This window comes from Vombatus ursinus, unplaced genomic scaffold, assembly GCF_900497805.2.
Source record: "Vombatus ursinus unplaced genomic scaffold, bare-nosed wombat genome assembly UNPS02014816.1, whole genome shotgun sequence".
Taxonomy (NCBI): Eukaryota; Metazoa; Chordata; class Mammalia; order Diprotodontia; family Vombatidae; genus Vombatus; species Vombatus ursinus.
The window spans coordinates 6921762-6939771 of NW_020954594.1; the positions used below are offsets into that span (position 1 = coordinate 6921762).

Below are 18010 nucleotides of genomic sequence, written 5' to 3' on the forward strand. Positions count from 1 at the left end.
TGAAGGGGCTCTGTGGGAAGGCGAGACAACTGAACCATAACCCCCAGGGGTCCCCAGGGTTCTTGTTAGGCATTCTCTCCTCCTCAAGAGAAAGTGAAAGGTCTAGGTGGCCCGGGGTGGGGGTGGGGGTGGACGAATAGGATGAAAGTCAGATTTAGGAAAGTCAAACCTTAAGTTAAAAAAAAAAAAGGAATAGGTTTTCGAGGTCAGTGATGTAAATCAAAGACAAAGAAAGGTTAAAAAAAAAAAGAAGGAAGAAAAGAAAGTCCATAGCCAGAGAGGCCAAAATTGGGGAGAGACCCAGGTGCTTTTCCTTCATTGTTTCTTGGGGCCAGGATGGCCGGACTTGGATGTCTGCTCCCTGAGTGACCCCAGCCCCTGCTCTGCTTTCTAAACTCCCCAACCTTCCCTTAGTGACTTCCCCCGCCCTTTACCTGTCCCCGAGGCAAGTAACCCCGCTCTGGCCCCGATCGCCGCATGGCAAGCCAAACTGCTGGGTTAAGCTGCACTCCAGCCAGCTCCGGCCTGGACAACGCCTCCCCTCTGTCCCTACCGCGCACATCCGCTCCCCAGGCCAAGGACCGGCCCAGTAGAGGGAGGAAGGAGTCTGGAGGGGAAGGAAACTGAGGCCGGGGCGGGGGAAAGGGGGTGGGTGGCGGAAAGCCAGAAGGACACTGGACCGGAATGAAGAGGAGAGCCTGGATGGGGAAGATGAGGCCCAGAGGGACAGTGTGGGAGATGGAGGGACAACAGGGCAGCAGGAACCGACAAAAAGAAATTGGGGGTATTGAGAGAGCGAGTGAGGAGCTGCGAAAAGAAAACTAAGGTACATAGAGAAGGAATGTGATGTCTGAGAAACTGAGGCTTAAAGAGAAGAGATCTGGGGCTCAGACGGGGGAGGCAGAAGGGAATCTTGAACTGCGGCCAGTTTACTGCTTTCTTGGGTTGCTTGGTTGATTCAGGTTGCCTGGGGCGGGGGGGGGAGATTGGACGTGAGGCCAAACCTCTGAGGCGTCGGCTCCCCAGGCCTCCAGGTGCCCGGGCACCTGGCTCTGCTTCCCCAGCTCTCCCTCTCTTCGTCCCTCCCTCCTTCCTTTTCTTCCACTCTCACTCTGGGCAAGGGGCTGTGCAGTGCGTCCCTCTCCCCTTCCTAGTTCTGGCCCGGGACAAGGAGGCTGTGTTAGGACCTTAGCCGCAGCCGGCCCCGCCCTTCCCAGCTCCTGGACAAGAGTTCTTTCTTCGGCTCGGCCCGGCAGAGCTGTGGAGAAGGCGCCGCTTGTTCGGCTGGGAAGCAGCCTGGCCTGCCCGGGAACTCAGGGGGAGGGGGCTGGGGCTACACGCCCCTAGGCCCGCCCGCTAGAGCCAGACTCCCTCCTGGATGAAGGCAAGCTTACTGCCTCGGGCTGAGGCTGGTGCGAGGTTAGGAGAAGCGATCTGTTTCTGTGGCCCCTGGGGGGTTAGATGTCTGTTTCTGCTTGAGAGTACGAGTGTACGCGACTGCTCCTCTCCCGCCCCCGCCGCAGATGAGTCAGTGCTAGCGAGCAGCCGGGACAGCTGAGCTAACCCGGCCAGAAGGCCAGAATGTGTGCCGGCCCGCCTGCCCCCTGGTCGCCCACTCAGGTGCCCTCCGCCCCGGTCTCCCACTCTGTTCTCCCACCCCTCTGTCCCTGGTATGGTTGTCCAGTATTATCCCACGACCGCAAGGCAGGGTGGGGCCGGGGTGGGGAGAGAGGAAGTCAACCCAAGACCCTTGGCCCAACTTTATTCTGTTCCCATTTTGCTCCTGGGAGTCTCATCTGGGTCAGCGCAGCCCCTCTAAAAGTCCGATGACAACTCCTGCTTTTCTCCCCGCCTCCCTCTCCATCCTCCAGAGAAACCCTGGCTCATTTGGCTTGGTCTGGTGCTTCCCCAGCCCTCGGGAAGGATCAGGACGAGATTCGAACCCAGGACTCAGCGGGCATCCTTGGCTAGAGAAAGTCTTGAATCCCTACAGGTCTGCCTCCTGAGTAATCCCAGGATTGGGTCCGTCTGCGGGAGAATGTCCAGAAAGCTCAGACCTGCTTCCCAAATGACAGTGTCCCAGGCCTCCCATTGGATCACATCCTATAGTCAGCAGCCTCCACCTCAGCTCATCAACTCTTCCCTCTTCCCTTCCTGAACTCTGTCCTGGATAACTTGGTTTAACTGTAGGAGCTGGGCCATAGGGGAAAGCTCTGGAGGAGTTTCCCTACTAAGTGCTATCCCGATCCCCTGGGATTCCTGTCTCTCCTTCAACCCAGTCATTGGCCGCGTAGGAGGGTGATGAGCCAGCTAGGAAAGAGAAGTGGTTGCCCCAGAATCCCGCCTCCTCTACTGCCTTCCCACACCCCAACTTCCTTTCTTGGCCAGTCCCGGGGACCAAGCCTTAGGGTTGAGGTGTCCAATTCTGGCTTCTGTCCCTTTTCTTTACATCCACCTATAAGCCAGAGTCCCCAGGACAGGCGAGAACCTCGAGTGAAGTTGGAGGGCAAGAAGGCGGAACCTTTTAGAGGTCCGGATACCCTCCAGGTGGGCGGGGGGGGGGGAGAGCGAGGGATCCCTCTAACAGTGGTGGCGGCAGTGGCTTTTCTTGACGCCAGGGTGGGAGGTGTGGGCGCCTCCCTACATACAGACAAGGCAGGCTCGGTTCTGGGTCGGGGTGGAGGAGGAGGGGTTGACGAAAAGAGGCTTGAGCTCTTTTACAAAAACACCTCCTCTACCCCTAGGACTCCCTTCCTGGACTACCTCCTGCATCCAAGTCCTGACATTTCACCACCCTCTTCTAACTCCCCAGTCTCAGATGGGATAAAATAGGAGGGGGGGTGCCCCTACCTGTGGGAGGGAGGGCGGCAGTGTCTTCTCTTGCCTTGGCCGCTTCGAGCTCCAGCCCCAGGACGCGGTTGTTTCTCCCCTTGAGCCCTGAGAGGAGGAGAGAACTCCGGGACCGCCCCCCAAGCCAGGACCCGCCCCCCATCTTGGTCTCACCACCCCCCCACCCCAGGCCAGAAAAGCCGTCCTTGTTGTAGGGTTGGAGTCTGAGGCACCCCCCTCTTCCTGCAGCTGCACCTCCCTTCTGCTGTACAGCGTTGGCTTTGTTCTCTACAGCTGGGCTCCCCCCTCCTGCTTGGCCTCCCCCCATTTTCCCAGATCACCCTTCCCTTCAGGTTTTAAATAATGATGCATGGAGGGTACATTTGAGAGCTCGAACTTGTCTCTATCTTATTCCCAAACTTCTGTATCTTCTATCCCTTCATAAGTCACCATTTATTTACCCCCAAGACTTTTGCTTGTCCCCATTATTGTCCTCAGACTGACTTCCAGTTCATCAGTAACTGCAGGATTCAGGTGTCCTTGTTCCATATTCTCACTCATCCAGTTCTGAGCAGCCATACCTGAGGGGTTAGAGATGTCTCTTGCTGCAGCCCCATACCAAATCTGTTAGATTAGAGTTGTAGTCCGGATAGGGGGGTGGGGGGTGGGGAACACCACCCAAGCCTGGTTGAGGGAGGCTTGGTGAGGAAAGGAAGTGGGGCTGGAAACCCGAGAACAATCTAGACACGGAACCTGGCAGGAGCTGTTACCCTAAGAAACCCAATGCTAGCCTAAGACAGTAGATCCTCAACGTAGAGCTTAGCCTTTGCAAGGCAGACCCCTGGATTACGAGACTTGTAAATTCTGTCCCTCTCCTCTCAGGAATCTCCCTCCTCTCCTGGAAACTTTTGGACAGAGATGGAAAGGTATAACATGCACAAAATGTTTTGTTACAAAACTGAGACCCCACCCCCACCCCAACCCCCAAATGGAGGTAACTTCAGTCAGAGTGAAAGGCAGAAAGACAAAGGTCTTTCTACTCAAGAACGGAGGGAAACCAAAAGCTCCGGACTCAGTTGCTGGTCCAACAGTTCACCACCCCCACCCCCCCTCAGTCCCATCCCTTCCCACACTCAAAACAGGAGAAGGCTGGTTTGTTGGTCACTTATTAACAGGACCAATGTCCAGCAGGGAGGCCCCCCCTAGGGCTGCAGCTGACTAGAACTGGGTAGTGTGGGAGTCATGTGGAGGAGGGGAGTGTAGGGATTGCTTTTCACACCCTACATGATCCCTACTTCTTGCCACTGGCAAGCCACTTGTGCCTTTTGGGCAGAGACTGTGTCCTGCTATAGACAGTTCCTATAAAACGTATGCCATGTGAGCTAAACACTCTCTAGGTTTTGGAGGATGGCCCTCTCTTGTCTAGCAGGCTTAAGGAAACCACCTAAGCTCACTTCAGCAAAGAAATGCTAAGAAACTTCCAACTCATCCTAACCAGGCTGAGAAATCTTTGTGATGCCAATAAAGTCATTACCTTCAGAAAAAGGGCCTGGGTTGGAAAAGTCAAGTAGCTGGAGAACAAGCACTGGACCTGGAGGCAGGAAGACCTGAGTTCAAATCTCTCCTCAGACACTTACTGGTTGTGTGACCCTGGACAAGTCACAACCTCTCTCTGCCTCAGTTTCCTCATCTGTAAAATGGGGATAAAAATAGTACTGCCTCCCAGGATCATTGGGAGGATAAAATGAGATATTTATGAAGTGCTTTGCAAATCTTAAAATGCCATATTATTGTTCGATATTATTATTACATTATTATGTACAGAGGCCAGGGGAACCAGAACATAGATTGGGTCCCTTCACGGGATCTTGTGTATACAGAATGGCTCAATTCCTCCCTACTCCACCCTTTCTCTTAAGGCAGAGGCAGCTCAAGGAGGAGTCTCTTCCAGCTGCTTCAGGGACAAATGAATTGGCCACAGAAGCGGCTGAGGCAGGGGTTCAGGCAGGGCCAAGCAGCAGGCTCCCCTCTCCCTATCCTCCCGCCCACTCTCGGCCGGGCTGACCCCATGACAAAGGCTCTGTGCAATGTGCCCTCTCATCTCCCACTGGGGCCAGGCTCCAGGTTCCCACAGTTGCAGGGCTGAGAGGACTTGACACCCTCCCTTCCTCTTGCTTTCCCCCACCCCGACCTCCACATCTGGAGCCCATCAAACCCTGTACTCTCAAAGTTATGCAAGAGGCTGCATAATGGGGTGGGGTGAGATGGGGGGGGGGAGCAAAAAAAAACGGTTTTTTTCTAGGCGCTTCAGACTTTCCAAAGCGGAAGAAGGGGGAGAGGGCAAGGGCTTCAGGGAGGAGGCCCTCTACACTTGGCTTTGAGTATTGGGAGTGGGTTTGTCAGTTTCCATACCAATTTTGCTCCTGCTTTGGCTTTTTCCCACCTCCCTTCTCTTAAATATCTGTTATCCTAGCCTCAGAGAAGGAATGACTCCCATGGTCCAGGGCAGAACCTTTATACATACAAAGACTTTATACATACAATTCCCTGATCTTTTCACCACTGGCATAGGCGCTGTTGGTAGTAGGTGTGGTGGCAATGGCTTCTGCTCCAAATAACTTCTCTCTCTCCAACTCAGAAGCAGTCCAAACCCTGCTGAGCAGCTCTGAGAAAGCAGATGCTAGTTAGTCGTGGTCTTCTCAAAGCCTATAGGAACAGCACCAAAATCTGGCTCTCCGCCTGGGCCATAATACTTCTTAGCAGGGCTGGATTCTAAGGGAAGGCAGAGATAGTTCATGTCTTCCACATTTGTGTAGAGATTTCATACGAGCTGAATAAGGACAGGGGTTTCCTTGGGAGGCCAAGGAGAACAAGGGGAAATAGAACTGTTTAATTTGCTCTGCTTTTTCATCTAGTACTTGCGCATAAATTAGGCAGGGAGATGGCCAAGATACCAAAGCTTCTTTGCTAGTCAACTTTTCTTTTCTGTAAGGACTCACATTCTCCTAAGAGCATGGCAGTGGATACCACATCTTCGAACAGGCTGGATGACCACTTGTCAAGGATGTAGATACGCATCTGATAAGAAGTAGGATTTAAATGATGGTAGTTAGATGGCGCAATGGTTAGAGCACTGGACAGGAAGATGAACTTAAATCTGTCCTCAGACTACTAGATGTGTGATCCTGGGCAAATTCTGTCTGCCTCAGTTTCCTCACCTATAAAACTCCCAGGGCTGTTGTGAGGATAAAATATTTGTAAAGTGTTTTCCAAATCTTAAAGTGTTATACACATACTATTAATAAGATTCTGTGACTATAATTCTTTAACCTGAGGATCCAGTAACTGTTGAACCAAATAGGCAGTAGGGTTGGACTACTTTACCAAAGCAGGCTGAATAGCCCCATGATTACAAGCTGAGTAGTTTTTAGGAGATGCCCTCTGCCAAAAAAATGCAAAAAATCTCGTTACCCCACCAAAGGTAATCATGTTCAGTTACATATTGGACAGATGACCTCTGACCTCTCTAACTCTTGAGATTGTAATCACTGGAGAAAGCTATAGTTGTGTGGCTCACCTGAAAATGCATTGTAATCATTGGAGAAAGCTATAGTTGTGTGGCTCACCTGAAAATGCCTAAGCAGCCTCCAAGGGCTGGACTACACTAGAGGTTATCACAGCTATTAATCAATCAACAATTTATTAGGTACCTGTTCCATACCAAAACACTGCACTAAGTACTTAGGAAATAAAGGCCTTATGTAGGAGGTAGCATTTGAGAATGCTTTGAAGAAAACCAGAGGTTTAAGAGGCAAAGATGACGAAGAAGTGTGCATGGAGGTATGGAGAAAAGAGACAGATTATTCTGTATGAGGAACAGCAGGAAGCCTATTTGGCTAGCAAGGGTGGAGAACATGCAGCCTCGAGGCCACATGTGGCTCCCTAGGTCCTCAAGTGCAGCCCTTTGAATCCAAACTTCACAGAACAAATTTCCTTAAAAGGATTTGTTCTGTAAAACCTGGACTCAGTCAAAAAGCCACACTCCAGGACCTAGAAGGCATGTGGCCTTCTGGTAGACCATAGGATAGGGGCTGGACTTGTAGTATCTTTGGCCAATCCAGGCCTTGGCACCTTCTCTGTAACATGATCTTAAAGAGTTGCCTTGAGCACAGAGGGAGTTAAGTGTCTTGCCTAGGGTCACAAGGCCAGTATGTGTTAGGAGTGGGCCTGGAACCCAAGTCTCCCTGGCTTTGAGATGAGTTCTCTATCCACTAAGCTATGCTGTCTGAGTAATGCATAAGCACCAGAAAAGGAGGTTGGAATCAGGTTGCGAAGGGCTTTAAATGTCAAACAGAAGACTTTGAATTGTATTCTAGAAGTAATAGGTGGCCACTGGAGTAACATGGACAAACATATGCTTTAGGAATATCATTAGCAGTTGTGTGGAAGACAGAGTGGAGCCTTGAAGCAGGGAGACCAATTAGGAATGGTGCTATTGCAACAGTCCAGGTTCAAGGTGATTTATTTATCCAGTGAGTACAGAATCTTGAATTGAGAAGTCAGAGGTCATCCAGTCCAGTGGGGTGAAATTCAAATAGAAACCAATCCCTAAGGGCAGCATATTGACTTAGAAAACCACAAACTAACATTATCTGTTACATAGTATTTTAAGACTGTTAAATGTTTCCCAAGTACATTTTAACCTGGTTACAACCACAAGTTTGACCAACCTAAATCTGAACATGCACACTATCAAGCAGGGTAACAAACTTTTTTCATTTTTCCAGGGCAGGGAGGATGAAGTGGCCTCACTTCCTGAAAATTGCTTGTGTCTCATAACCGTGGGAATGTTTAGTCTCTTCAGGAAAGAAATCCAATTTTGCTGTCTACTCTTCATCAATCACTGATTTTCTGGGATTTAAAATTACAGAATCATAAAGTTTCCTCAAAAAATTTTAAATCCAACCTTTTACTGGATGTAGGTCAACTTCACCGTTTAAGTGATCACCTACTGTGTCTGAAGTAAAGCTGATACCTACTGCCAGGCTCTTAGGAAGGTCTCTTTTGGGGGTCCCAGCCATAAAAATGCAACCAGGGTTTCCTCTTGGACCTGCTAGGAGGTTCAAGAGGCTCCTAATAGTGAACTTCTTTCCCTTTTTTCTTGGGCAGAGAAACTTATGATCCTTTCATGAATTTCTCTCCCTTTCTGAGTTATTTTTAAAGTGTAAAATGATCAGAAACCTGGCCCAGATGAGGCATTTGGCAAAACATGGCCACTTCACGTGGGTATTGCCAACAGCTTTTATTTTAAAAGGCTCCCACAGGCAGGTATAGACACTAGATTTAATCAGAGAACTGGATTTAAGATCTGATTGTGCTACATGCTGGGCAACATTCTATTGGATTCTCAACTTCCTTGTCTGCACTACCTATATCTAAAGGTTGCTGTATCAAACAGGATAAATTATATCAAGTGGTTTGCAAGTACTGGACCATTATAGGTTGTCCAATATTATTTTAACTAGGCTGTAAAACCTCGTATTTTTCTTGCAGCAGCACAGGGCTCTAGTAAAACAAGCACTTAATCCATGTGTTGATTAAATTGTTGAGCAAAGATGTGGGCACTTGATAATGATACCTGACATTTACATAATGACTTAAAATCTGCAAATAGCTTTCTATACACTCTCACACGAACTTCACCAAAGTCCCTTGTGGCAAGAACTACAGGTACTATTATTCCTATTTACAAATGAGGAAACTCAGGCACGGAAAGGTTAAATGGTGCCTATGGTCACACAGCTAATATTTATTAAAGGTAAAAGCTGGATTTGAGGTAGCTAGGTGGCACACTGGATAGAGCACTGGGCCTGGAGTCAGGAATACTCATCTTTGTGAGTTCAAATCCAGCTTCAAACACGTACTGGCTGTGTGACCCTGGGCAAGTCACTTAATCTTGTTTGCCTTAGTTTCCTCATCTGTAAAAGGGGCTAGAGAAGGAAATGGCAAACCAATCCAGTATCTTTGCCATGAAAATGCCAAATGGAGTCATGAAGAATCAGACACGACTAAAACTAAACAACAAAAGTTGAACTGAGGACTTTCTGACTATTGTATTACGCCTTCCTGACTCAATCACTATAAAATAAAAATAATGGGGCCATGTTCTGTCATCCCTCACTCATTCCCATCCTGAATAACGTGATTGTTCCATACTGAGCCAAGCTAAAGGACAACTGTTCAACAATTATAGATACCCCTTGGTTCTTGCCCAATGGGAAAGGCGGTAATTAAGATATTATTTCAAAGGCAAAGTTCTTAGTGTTAAATGGCAGATAAAAAGATTAAGGAAACGGCTACACTTGGAACTCAGATAAAAGTATTAAGCCCCTACCCTAAAATATGAAAGGCACTATGTAGCCTCTAATGGACTATATGGATTTGTAGCTATTTTGTATATACAGAAAACAGACATAGTCACCTCTCGGGTCTCTCTAACCTCACCAGATTGAACTGATTCAAAGGAGGAACACCCACAATTTTCTCACACTACATCAAATAACTCGTCCAAGCATGTTATCCCATCATCTTTCCTCATGATAAGATACCAATTTTTTTTTTTTAAATGACGTTCAGGCATCTCTTTAGAGCATCCCTTCACCAATGCAAAACGAAATAAGCAGAACAAGAAAAACAATAGACAGCACAAGTAGCCAGCCTTGGAAAAGGATACATGACAGCTTTAACTAACAAAGTTGCATTTGGCAAAATGTACACTTAAGCCACTTAATTTAGCCTCAATTAGACCAAGAACATACCAGTTTTTTTCCTAAGTCAAGCTCAAATTTATCCCTCTTTAGAGAAAACAAAATATTTCTGCCTACACTATTAAAAACCCCAACATACCTTATAAGCTTTCTCATTTCAGAAATTCACCTTCTAAATCAATTCCATTATGCTCCACAAAGTTTTTCAGGTGGTATGAAAATTAAAATGCAAACAGAAAAGTATAAGCCTTTTCTGCTCGACTATTCCTGTGATCACACCTCTGTCCTCTACAGAGTTAAGAGCTTCAAAACCTATTGAAATTCCCAAGGTAAATAAAGGATCAACGATCAATTATCTAGGCTAATAGAAGGGAAGCGAAAATAACCCCCCCCCTTTCTGGATTACATTTGGAATGCAGTTCAACAATTCGATATTTAAATAGGTTGGGAGAAGTACCCACTTAAAAAATCAAGTAAATGAAAAGAGGGATGCCCTCATTTCATCTCAGGCATCCAGGAGCACAAATGCAAGTTTTCTGAGCAAATGATGGAACAGAACAACTCAACAATTGAGACAGTAAATGTTCTAAAGAACTGATTTTATAATACTCTTTATTTGATTAAAGAATTTGTATTCTTTGTGTACACTGGAATGTTATATTCCCTATGTAATTATTTTACAGGGTTACAAAACTTCTTTCATTTTAAATATTATCCCAAAAGTAATTAAAAAAAAAAGTTCTTGTGAAACTAAACCTGACTTTTTAAAATCATATGGACAAGCAACTCTTGAACAAAATTGGATTAATATTTCTCACCTACTTAACTACATGACAAATTTCTTCTCCCTGTCCCCTTCCCCCTAAAACCCTCACATGGAAACCAAGTTGAAGATACCTCCCTGATGCAGTTAAGAGAAAAAAAGGGGGGAGGCCAGGAACTTCCTTGGAAGACAATCCCAGGGCCCTTATAAAAATACAAACTGCTTCAAGTGAACTCTCTACAAGGGAGACAGAAGGGCTCTTTCACTGGCTAAAGGGGTAGGCATATTTCTATACATGAGTTGTTTGCTCGTCCCCTCTGCCAGTCACTGCTGCAGCATGAGGTGTCATTTGCTGAAGCCAAGCCTTTCCAAGTTCAGCTCGGCTGGCTGCTGAGTTTTTCTCTTACTGGTGGATAAGCCGGCATGGAAAATCAACCAGCATCTGATGCTATGTGGAAGAAAAAGTTTAAAAGAAGAAAGGGAAAAGTGGGTTTTTCAATAAGTGTCTATCTAAATGGAAAGTGCCACAAGGCAGAAAATGAGCTATGCAAGCAGTCCCTATACCAGGACATACAATAAAAAATTTCTATCCGCTTGTTAAGGACCTAAAACCTGGTAGCAATGGGGAGTTCCTTCAATGTTACAGGTCAATGACATAGTTGAGACTCAAAAACACCATTCTATTCTTGTCTAGGATTCTGAGGAGGACACCATATTCAGAATGGCCAGGAAGAAGGTGGTGGTGACAGGATTTTAAATGGATCACAAACACTCAAACGTATGAAACTTAAACCCTTAGCCAGAGTGCCCCAAATGGAATAACTGCAAATAGGGGAACCTTGGCAACAGACATAATTATATCTATGGATGGATAAGCTCTGATTTGGGGCCCCAAGAGCAGCATCATTCTAGCAGGTCTCCTATTCTTTCCCAAGTAAAGATCATGAGACCACCTGAGAGCTGCCACTTAGTCCCAAAGAGAAGGCTGCTACCTCCCATGCTTGACTTCAAACTAGATTCTCAGCAATATTCCTGGGGATAAGGCCTAAAGGAGGGACATCTTGGGAGTGTGCAGAACAGAGAAGCTGGAGGAGGCAGCAAGGAGGGTGAAGGGAAATGGAACAGGGACAGAAGACGTTCTTTGTGTTTCCACTCTAGAACCCCATTACAAAAATCAAAACCTTCACTTTCAAAGTTCTACAATTAAGGACTGGCCAGATCAGTTTGTTTCAAGGAGTGAAATGCAGTGCTTATGTACAAAGAGATCCCAGTGCCTGACTGAAGTGACAAAAAAGAAGGCTAGGAGCAGAAGGGATTAAAAAAAAGATTAAAACCTTTATCTGCAGAGAAAACCTTTTAAAACAAAGAAAGTATGAGGCGCAACTGCATTTAGGGAATGAAATGAGGGGCGGGGCACGGAAGATGTTTAACTGGGGGCGTTCTCTGGGGAGCCTGCTTTCCGGCTGGCCAGTGAGATCTGCCAATTCAGTCAGCAGCCTCCCCCCCCACCCCCTTTAGCTTGTGTCAATTCTTTGCCAAAGAATGTCTCTGAGACCCTGGAACTGGGGATGAGTTGAGGGTCCTTGCGCATACAGAATCGTGCGTCTTATCAGAAAAAAAGATTTCCAGTGGCTTGCAGATTTGGAAAAAACTCTTTAGCCATTGCAGGTTTCTTCTTTTATTTAAAAATCTTCTTTTTCGGTTCCCTTCTCTTGGTATTACAGGATTTCATATTTATCCACAAGGAAGGTGGTCTCCGTGGAAAACCTTACAGGACTACTCCCATCCACTTGGGTCACTCTGGTAACCTAGAAAAACACAAACAGATTGGGGGTGGGGAAAGTGAGCCTTTGAGAAGCTTATTAAATTTTCATCACAGCCCAGATCAAATCCCTTGAGCATAATGGAGAAGACGGCTTAGGGAAGATCAAATGAGATACAGGTTTGAATACTAAAGAAATCCACGTCTTCAACTCCCAATGGAGAGCATGATGGAGAGGTTAAGTGGCACCTTCAACGCATGATAAAGGTGCCAGAATGCCTGTACAGCCGGGCTGTGGCAAGGTGGTATATGTTCTGATTTCTACCACAAACATCTTTTACTGCCCCAGCACTACTATGGTTTCATCTCATCCTCAGCTCATAAAAATGATTTGCTGCTTCCATCACTGAAATGCTGCTACTTCTGAACACAATGACAACAACTATTAATGAGGAACAATTCTGAACTCCAAAGAATGATGGTGATAGAGAGGGAGGTAGCACAGTGTTCATGTAAGTAAGCATAAGTAAAAGACTAAGCCTAGAATCAGGCTGGTACAAAAGAGTCTATTCCACCCTAACCCCCTACCCCCGCCAACCTCTACCTCCACCCCCAGCTACGGGCTGCATAACAACCTGGATCGGACAAGATTCATAGTTTAAATCTAGCTCCAAAGGAATGGAATCAAGAATGATTCTGACTGAAGGTGCATCACCCTAACTCACTGTCATTACTTGGGTACAGCGCGCACAGTCTGCTCTGATGATCTCCTGGCAAATATCATACCAGGCTGATCCACTCAAGTTATTTCCTAGGTTCAGCTGAGATGACTGTCCCTTTTGAGGAGTCATAAAGCCTTATTCTGTTGCATATCCTTCTGATTGTCTCAAAGAGGAATAGTGCATCTATTTAGAAATATTCCTACCTAGCAGCTTGTTTCATTATATGACATCTAATATAGATCAAACTATATCAATGACAAGGAAAAGAGAGTGCCTGATCTTGGGAAGAGTCCACCAGAAAAAGCTAGAACTTCCTACCCACTTATGCGAGAGATGAAACTATTTGGAAGACAAAAGAATGCCAAGACAGTCAGCACCTACCCCACTCTCATGAAAATAAAATAAAAAAGGGAAGAAGACAACAGTATGACTGGATGTGCTGGTGATATAATTTCATAGACAGAAAGAACAGTAAGTTAAAATGGTGACCAAAAGGAAAGATTCACACCATATCATCATAACTATTTCTCAGAGACATGTGAGTGAAATACTGATTAATGTTAGAGTTGATCCTATATCAACTGAAGAGAAGCAGAAGATAACCTAGAGATCATTTCTCCTGGGTATTGGCATTTACAAGACTCTTTTCCAAACTATGTTCTATTTAAGCTAAAGTGAAAAAATTCATTAAAATGAATCTGTATTCCTTGAGCATCAAGTCATGGCAAAATAACACAAAAGTATAAATGTGTGTATTGAGTGGTAGGAGGCAGCCAAGCCAGTATTACAAAGCAAATCAGCCACACATAGATAATTGTCTTTCCTATAATTGCTACACATTTCACATGGATCATTTAACTTATCCTCAACTCAGTTAGTACTGGGGGAAGGGGGAGGAAGAGAGAGGGTGAAAGACTTGCCTAAGGTCACACAGTGAGTCAGTGGTGGAGGAGTTTATAGATATCACCAGTATTTCTGAGACCCCTGTCCTGTTCCCAAAACTATGCTGCTTACCAGCTGCCATCTACCCCACTGCTTGACCTGTAAACCCTTAGGCATGGGTACCTGTATGTTGCAATAGTTCTTTTTGGAGATGAAGGAGACTTGCACAGGAAAGAAGTCATTAGGCTGCCCAGCAATGCTGAATTCTAGGCTGCCACTCTTGTTTTTGGCATCAATCACTGGCAGGCACCACTCCAAAGTGTTGCGTCGACTGTCATGGCGATATTCACCATCAATCTCACCAATTACAGGGGCACCAACTCCAGACCTGTCACAGGCAACACACATACAAAATCACTTCAGCTGGTCAAAGACAAAAGGAACTCATTAAGGATGACTAGCTCCAAATTAGATCAAATACAATTTTTTACATAGCCCTTGAGAAATAAGGTTCCAAATGAAGACGGGGACCAGAGACCTGGCACCCTCATTTTGGGACACTTCTACTTTACTGGGAACAGTAGGCATTTAGCATGAGTATCTATGTATTGCTCCTGTCTCTCACTCAGGCCATAAGAAGTATATTCTCTCTAAATCAAGACATATGTCTCTGCAAACCTTGTATCCCTTATTTAATCCTGGGTTGCAGAATTAAGAAGAAATTTTAATTCTGGTGCAGATATCCTTTCAGGTGTCACTGGGAAAAAGCAAAATGGCACTTTTCAGATCCAAATCTTTAATTATTTAGAGCAGAGGTTGTTGAATTTGGGTCTTATAGACTGTGAGTCCCTGGCTTTTTTATAAGTGTAAGATTAGAAGCTGGACTTCAATCCAGTAGGTCAGCATTTAACTTGACAGTGAAAGAACTCTCGGGCAAAGTGTCTAAGGGAAAAAATGAATCATGGTGAGGGAAAGAAAGAGCTCTAGTTACCCTTAGTTTACAAGAGAACTACTACCAGGGCCAGTTAGGATATATTTTTCACTATGCATGAAGTTAACAAGCAATGTCATCCACTCCCACACATTCTAAATTTACCTTCCTTTAATTCACCAAGTAACATTTTATGCTTGTGTTGGGGGACAGAGTAAATAAAGGAGACAAAGACAATTCTACAAAGGTGATATAAAAGACTAAAGGTTCTTCTCTATTTTATGGTCCTAATTCTATTTAGTACCCTTCTCTACATCCTCAAATCTGATTTTGGCCATTCTGACATTAGAAATGGTAGAGGACAGGGTATAGTGGGTTGTATAAGGGTCTCTTGCAGAGAACATCGCAAAACTGAGTGAAGACACAGGAAACCACCAAAACCACAATTACAGGGTAGATGGTAAAGCTTAAAAATTGTGGCATCCTAAAAATAGTCCAGTAAAATAAATCTTGACAAACAAAAACCCACCTGTCACCCAAGTCCAAGCTCTATAACAGTGCAAGGCAGCCATCTATTGTTCCAAAGCAAACGATAAATAGGCTATGGATACTAAGGTGATTACTCCATAACTTCATTACCAAAGAGACTCCGGTGATGAGTTTGGGGAAAGTACAATGTATACTTTTTGAATGTTGATTTAAAGGGCAGGATTGATAAGGATGGGTATATTATGGAAAGGCTTGAAATAATTTCCATGCAGGAATTCGATGTAAAGTTACAAATTAAATTAATTATTTTCTCCCTCTCAATTATGGTAGACCCACACCACAATGAGTAATGTCAGAAAGAACTCTACTGTTTCTCAGAACTCAGTCACAAATTTGGTAGATAAGGAAAAATCCCTACATCAAGTGGAGATAGTGTATGGAGAAAAGGAGTGAGCATTTATTAAGCACCTACTGTGTACCTGATACTGTGAACAGCCTTAGTGTTTCATTTTATCTTCACTATAACCTTGGGAGGTAGGTGCTAATATGATCCCTATTTTACAGTTGAGGAAATTGAAGAAGATGAAGGTTGAGTGACTTTCCCAAGGTCCCAGAGACAGTAAGTGTCCAAGGCTGAATTTGAATTCAAATCTTCTTGACTCCATGCCCAATGCTCTATCCACTGTGCCACCTAGCTAGAATATAACCTTATGGTAGAAGGTGTTTCAAGGAGATTACTCTGGGAATATTGACAAATACACTATTCACTAGGAATTTACTGAACATGATTGCTGTGTGCACAAGACTAGAAAACATCTTTCATATGGAGAATTGAGAGGCTCATTGCCCAAGGAGCTTAGTTTATGATAACTCCAAAAAAAAATCATTGATGTATATGGGTACCTCTGAAAATCCAGCCCCATCCATAACTAACACACTAGTGGGTAGTGAGCAATGTGTGGAAGAAACAAGCTCTCTCTGCTCATGTCTGCCTCATGGCTCCCTTCAAGATTCAGCTAAAATCCCACCTTTCACAAGAAGCCTTTCTTGGCTCCTCTTAATTCTAGCATCTTCCCTCTGCTAAACATTTCCTCTATCCTGTAAGTAGCTTGTCTGCACATATCTGTTTGCAGGTTGTCTCCCCCATCAGGCATGTGAGCTCCTAGAGAGCAGGGACTGTTTTCTGCCTTTCTCTGTATTCCCAGTGCTTAACACTGTGCCTGGCACGTAACAGGTGCTTAATAAATGCTTACTGACTGACTGACATTGTGAGAAATTGCTAATTTCTTTGGGACTTAGGAAATGGAACATGAAAAAGCTTGGCTAAAAGTGGTTCCTTTTTCTAGAAGAATCTCTTATTACATGGAAAGATTAGGATCTAAATCAAAAAACTGCTTTGGAAAATTAACTGGCCCATCCCTTAAAAAGACCAACTTCCCAAGGTTCCTAGAAGGCAGACAAGGTCAAGTGAGGACCCAGAGGTATTATCAAAACTTTGATTTATCAGCTAAGCCTAAGGAAAGTTATTCCACTTACGGGAGTGGGATGGTGATGACTACATCATTCAGTTCCAAGTTCTCTTCTTGCAGCTCATATTCTATGTTGACATCACAGCCATTTCCACTCTCAGAGGGCCAGCAGTTAACTAAGGGCACAAAAACAAAGGCAGAAACACTGAGGTATTAAGAGAATAACAGAAGTCAGAGCTGGATGGGACCTCAGAAATCACCAAGTCCAACCCCCTCATTTTAGAAATAAGAAAGTGAAGCTCACAGAGGTAGTGACTTGCCTAATAACCAGCAGAGCTGACTCTTAAATCCAAATTAATGATCTTTCTACTTACAACATGCTTCAAGATGACAGGATAGCAAATCAGAGGTAACTGATTGCTATGATCCTCAAACACTCGCTGTAAAGTAACAATAATAGAGATGGCCACTTTAAGCTGAAGCTACCGAAAAAACTGCCACAGAGATAAGTTTTATTTTAGCTCTGAGAACAGTTCAATTTGTTGCCAAAAGAGCCAGCACTACTAGCAGTCCTCTCAAAATGCAGAATTTAGCTCAATGGAGCAGACCAAAGGCACTTACTTGTCAATGGAATGAAGGATTCCTCTGTGGTCTGTAGCCTCCACTTCAGCACTCCAACATCACTGTTGACTGGGAATGACTTCTCAGGGTTCTTCAAGCCAATAAGAGATTCTGCAGTAAAGAGTTTTTTGTCCACATTTGGGTGGGTCTGATATGACAGAGAGGAGAAAGAAGAGCATTAACTTAAATTCAGATAAGACAAGACACAAATTATTCCCTTTTGGTCTTATGAGGTCCAAAGCTTTAACTGAAGGAAGAGAAATACCTAAGAAAAGAACTAGTGACAAATCCTAGGAAGAGATTTCTCTCACAAACCTATAGGATACTTAAATATTCATTTCAATTCCTATTTCTCTCTATGGGAAAGCTCAACTTTAAAAATGCTATTAGGTTTATGGAAAAAAAATTTTCATGTAAAAAAGTAAAGACTATCACCACCCTTCCAAATACATTTATAGGGAGCTACTTCATGGTGGGGCTAGATGTTAATCGTGGCCTTTTATAAAGAGGCAGCACATGGAAGGAAAAGACAAAACAAAATTTCTAAATCACCAGAAAGCTCTGTGGAGAGCAAGGTTACAGCTGTGACTAGAGGGGAGTTTTGTCATATCAGAGAACTCAGTTGGATGGACTTAAACTCTAGAGGATGCATAGAAATATCAAGCCTACTGAGCAAGCTGAGCAAGATTCGATCTCATCTTGTTATGGTGCCGTATACACTTTTGGAGCCAGAGAAGCTTTTATCTTTAAGAAGCAGTTATTACTTCCAGAAGCC

General features: G+C 44.8%; 2 protein-coding genes across 10 annotated transcripts in view; both read right to left on the reverse strand.

The window, feature by feature from the left end:
* Nucleotides 1-513, reverse strand: part of PHLDB1 (pleckstrin homology like domain family B member 1) — a 64120-nt gene extending 63607 nt beyond the window's left edge. For all 9 annotated transcript variants that reach the window (XM_027835617.1, XM_027835624.1, XM_027835623.1 and 6 more), the window contains exon 1: nucleotides 435-513. In XM_027835617.1, coding sequence (XP_027691418.1) covers nucleotides 435-479 — 45 coding nt within the window. In that variant the 5' untranslated portion in view covers nucleotides 480-513. The remainder of the gene's footprint in view (nucleotides 1-434) is intronic.
* Nucleotides 514-11674: 11161 nt separating this feature from the next.
* ARCN1 (archain 1) overlaps nucleotides 11675-18010 on the reverse strand; it is a 31227-nt gene continuing 24891 nt past the window's right edge. Inside the window, exons 7-10 of the mRNA XM_027835583.1 lie at nucleotides 17236-17383; nucleotides 16682-16790; nucleotides 13909-14113; nucleotides 11675-12167 (exon numbers count right to left, since the gene is read on the reverse strand). Coding sequence (XP_027691384.1) covers nucleotides 12078-12167; nucleotides 13909-14113; nucleotides 16682-16790; nucleotides 17236-17383 — 552 coding nt within the window. The 3' untranslated portion in view covers nucleotides 11675-12077. The remainder of the gene's footprint in view (nucleotides 12168-13908; nucleotides 14114-16681; nucleotides 16791-17235; nucleotides 17384-18010) is intronic.